This window comes from Cynara cardunculus, unplaced genomic scaffold (genome assembly GCF_001531365.2).
Source record: "Cynara cardunculus var. scolymus isolate 2C unplaced genomic scaffold, CcrdV1 Un_Scaffold_3741, whole genome shotgun sequence".
NCBI lineage: Eukaryota > Viridiplantae > Streptophyta > Magnoliopsida > Asterales > Asteraceae > Cynara > Cynara cardunculus.
The window spans coordinates 18,878-23,721 of record NW_020201595.1 but is presented as its reverse complement, the minus strand read 5'-3'; the positions used below and the strand labels follow the sequence as shown (position 1 = coordinate 23,721).

Sequence of the window (4,844 nt, the reverse complement as noted above, 5' to 3'; positions counted from 1 at the left end):
AGATTAGTGATAAACCAGATAACACTTGAGAGGACTTGTAAGCGGTTTAAAAGTATCCGGCTGGTAAGGTTTTGCTAACTTGATCGGATATTGGTAAGTGTGCGGTTTAGGAATCCGCTTGGTAAGTGAGCGGTATCTGTCTTGAACGGTGTTTGACTTTTGAACGGTGATTGACTTTTGATCGATTTCATATATTTTGACTTTGATTGTTACAAGTGTTTGAATTCTTTGATCGATTTAATAAGTTTGACTTTTTGATCGGTGTAATATTTTTGACTTTTTGATCGATTTAGTAAGTTTGACTTGTTGATCGATTCATCTTTGACCGGATTTATACTTGTGCGGTTTATGTTCATATGTGCGATTTATACTTGTGCGATTTATACTTGTGCGGTTTATGTTCATATGTTGACCGGATTTCTAATTCGGATAACGTGTTAGTTTTGTCCATCTCTTTGACCGGACTTGTAAACCGGACAACGTGTGCGGATTGCTAATTCGGACAAATATTTTTGTGCTTATGTCTAAGTGTTGAATGTGTGCTTATTACAGTTTACTTTTTATCAGATATATTTTTGTAAACTGATATTTTAAATTCAAACTTTGAACTGCAGTCGATCCTAATTTTCATACAAACTACAAAGATGAGTTCAAAAGAAGCGATGGCTATTGGTACTGATACCAAACCACCAGTACTTTTTAGAGGAGATTACAATCAATGGAGAGATAGATTCTTGAATTTTATTGAAAGATTGAAAGAAGAAGAACATATTATGGAATCTCTATTAAAAGGTCCAGCTGAATTCTTTGTAGAGTCATATTCTGATAATGTACTTGGCGTTCCTGCACAGAAAGTACGTATAACAAAAGATCAATATGATCCTCAACAAAAAGAGAGAGCACATGCTGACGTGCTTTGCAAATCGTACATGATGCAAGCACTGACCAATGATATCTATACCAATATTGATAGCTACAAATCATCAGGTCACAGCATGTGGATTCAAATAGAGAAAATGATGATGGGCTCTATAGTTGGAACTCAACTGAAGATCACTAACTGCATTTTTGCGTATGAGGAATTCAAGGCTAGAGAGGGAGAAAGCCTTGATAATGTGTATAACCGTCTTGCCAGGCTGCTGAATGAGCTTATGAAGAACAGTATCTCCGAAACTACTATCGAGATAAATGTTAAGTTCCTTAACAATCTTCAACCAGAGTGGAAAACATTTGCAAATAATATCATATTCAACAAACAGTTATCTGATATTGATATACATGAAATATATGAAACTCTGAAAYAGAATGAACAAGATGTTTTGGAGATCYGTAAATCTAAGAAGAAGGAAAAGGATGTTTCTGATCCCTTAGCTCTTATAACTGAGAAAAAGGAAAAGAAGTATAAAAGCAGAGCTGGAAAGAAGGTTGTTGAAGTTAGTTCGTCAAGCGAATCTGAGCAAGAAGACAGTAACADCTCAGAATCTGATTCTGAAGTAAAGCAAGCTATGGCAATGCTGACCAAAGYTTTCARRAAGTATAAGTTCATCAAACGGCCACACTCGAATAATCAACGATTCTCATCCRRATCAAAGTATGACTACAAGGACAAGTTCGGAGAGAAGAAGAAATACGAAGAGAAAAGATTCGAGAAGAAGTACGAGCGAAAGCCAGAAGAAGGAAAGAAATATAGCAAAGCAGTAGCTGATGAGCATACAAAATGTTTTAACTGTGGCAAGTTAGGTCATTTTGCTATTGATTGTAAGAAGCCGGTAAACCGAGATTCCAACTATTACATGAATAAATTTCTTCTGTCCAAGCAAAAAGAAGTTAGCAAAGCTCTGATGGCCGAGGATGAGCATTGGTTAAATCTTACTGATGAAGAAGAAGAGGCTGAGGCTGTTGCACACATGTGCTTGATGGCTAACACTGAAAGTGCATTAACTGGAGAAGATTCTCAGATGAATCTATGAAGATCTGGACTCCACACTATGTATGTTCAAAGTAGGGTTTACCTACTGTTGAAGATATTTTTGCATACTTAACTTGTTCTAAATGATTGGAGGATCAAAACTCCTCCTTTTTACACAATTCCAGTTGGAAAAGAACCATAACTCAACAAAGTACATTTTAAAAGAAAAATCATAGCATTTGGACTTTTATTTTAGAAGATACGGACGACACAATTGCTAGTAAATAATCTGTCAGTTCCAAAATGCTACTTTTAATGGTTAAATTCCACATGCAATGTGGTTTTACCCCATTTCCTTGAGTTCTAAGTTTGTAGATCATAGATTATCACCATTTTGAGGATATTTTTCATGTCTTTGATGAATAATCTCCCATCTTAGATTCTCCAAACAATTTGAGCTCAAAAAGAAGAAAGAAATGTGTAAAAAAATGAGAAATAATGTTGAAAAATACAAAGACAATGTAACTAATCTATTACCTTTTGCTTGCTACTACTTGAAGACTTGAATGTTCTTAAAGAATTATGGAATTTAAGGATGTTTGAAGGGTGGATTCGGCTGGAGTGGAAGAGGAAGAGTCTAGTGAGAGAAGGGAGTAATGCGAATGAAGGTGAAAGTGAGAGATTTCAAAAGAAGTGGGGTTTTTATTTGTGGACTTAATGAGAATAAAGGGGCCGGCCCTTTTAAGGCCCAATCCAACTCATTGTTATTTTTTTTTATAAATAAATCCCTTTAAATGTTAGCATAAATACAATTTGTCAAATACTGATAAAAATATCAGTATTAGATCAAAATTACAAATTTTTGTAAAATTATTTGGACATTCAAATGAGATTTTTATATCTTTATTTTGGATTTTATAATATCAACTTAATTATGTTTGGAGAATTTATAATGTATTTGGCATTACATAAGTTAACTTTATCAGCTACCTATCGGAACAAGGTTTTATGAACTATAATTTGGGAACTAAGCCAGATGAATTCTAATCAACATGACTAGACCCTAATAAAATATATTTCTAAATATAGAAACCCTATAAAGATGCTAACCTAACGCTCCAAAAATGACGGATGTCACAGGTTTACAGAGAGATGAATAAGAGGCTCCTTTGGTTAGCCCGAGTTGTCAAGTCATGGGTGATGCATCATCAAAGGACACATTGATGCTTTCAATGATGATTTTGGTCCTTCTGATGAAAACACTGTAGGCCTTGGCGGATTGAGAGTACCCCAGAATTATGCCTTTATCAACCTTCTTGTCAAATTTTCTAAGATACTCCCTGTCGTTGAGTACAAAGCATTTGCACCCAAAGACATGGAAATATTTGACATTTGGACGTCTTTGGTTGATGAGTTCATAGGGGGTCTTCTGGTGCCTCTTGTTGATGATTGATCTATTCTGGGTGAAGCAGGCAGTAGAGATTGCTTCAGACCAAAAGAAAATGGGTAGCTCTGATAAAGCAAGCATTGTCCTTGTTGCTTCTACAAGGTTTCTATTCCGTCGCTCAACGACTCCATTTTGTTGTGGAGTTCTGGCTGCTGAAAAGTTCTGAGATATACCTTCATTGATGAGATATTCATCAATTTTAGCATTCTTGAATTCTGTTCCATTGTCACTTCTAACTTTGATGAGTTTGCGTTGTAGAAGAACTTGGAGCTTTTTCATCACCGCAATGAGGAGTTCAGGAGCGTCTGTTTTCTTCTTGACAAATTCAACCCATGTATATCTTGAGTATTTATGAACAAGTACTAGAATGTACTTCTTCCAGAGAGGCTTTCAGTTGCGATGGGCCCACAGAGGTCGATGTGGAGCATATCCATCGGTTTGGAGCACGAGGTTTCTGACTTGGACTTGTGAGAAGCCCGCTTTAATTTTCCCATCTCACAGGCCGAGCATAGGTGGTCTTTTTCAAAATTGAGATCAGGTATCCCCTTGACCAACTTTTGTTTGGCTAACTTATTCACGACTTCAAAATTCAGATGAGGGAATTTTTGATGCCATAGCCAATTCTCCTCACTCCTACGGGAGACAAGGCATAGAGTGTCTTGACCCGCAGAAGAATGGAAATCCAAAAGATAGAGATTTCCTTCTCTCTTGGTCTTGATGGTGGTTTGACTGGGTTTTGTTTTGATGATGTTAGACCCCATCTTGTAAAAGTGTAAGTATGAAGCCTCTTACTCTAGTCTGTAGGACTTAGTCTTATGAAGTTGTCTGGACTAAGAGCTCTCATGCAGAAGAGATCAAGAGACACAGCTCTTCATCAAAGAGCCAAGCGTCTCATATACAGAGCCCGCGCTCTATTCCGTGGAAGATCAAGCCTTAAGCGCTAAAAATCTTAAGTGTTTGATACAAAGCTACACTCTAGACACAGAGCCTCTGCATAGTACATGCAGAGCCTCTGGGTCTCCTACCTCCAAGGAAAGCGCGCTTAGTTCAAACATTCTCGCAAGCGTCAAACAGAATCAAGGCGGCTTGACTTAGTGCGCTCCACTATTCAAGGGTCGTTAACGATAAGGATGCGGAATAAGCGCAAAGATTCAAGCCAAGATTCTAGCAAATTATGTTTGGCTTAGGCGTATATAAGGAGGCATCCTCCTCAGGTTACAATTACCTAAAAGTGCCACTTAGACTATAGCCAAACCTTGTGGGAATACAAATTAGATTGAGAGAGTTTCTTATTGTTTTCCTCTCATCTAATAAAAGCATCCGACATATTCAAAGTCATATTGTGTTCTTATCTTTACTGAATACTACGTTAACCCTTTCAGTTACACTGTTTTTATCCCATTCTTATTCATTCAACTATGTTTCCTGATATTAAGAGAATCTGGGTTCCAACAATTGGAATCAGAGCCTGCTAATCATATTAATTGA

General features: G+C 36.9%; 1 protein-coding gene across 1 annotated transcript; it reads left to right on the top strand.

Moving 5' to 3' along the window:
- The first annotated feature begins 1,016 nt into the window (after nt 1-1,016).
- On the top strand, nt 1,017-1,970 carry LOC112503756. Its single transcript, XM_025107751.1, has 2 exons — nt 1,017-1,190; nt 1,305-1,970. The coding sequence occupies exons 1-2, from the start codon at nt 1,017-1,019 to the stop codon at nt 1,968-1,970; spliced, it is 840 nt and encodes a 279-aa protein (XP_024963519.1).
- The last annotated feature ends 2,874 nt before the right edge of the window (nt 1,971-4,844 follow it).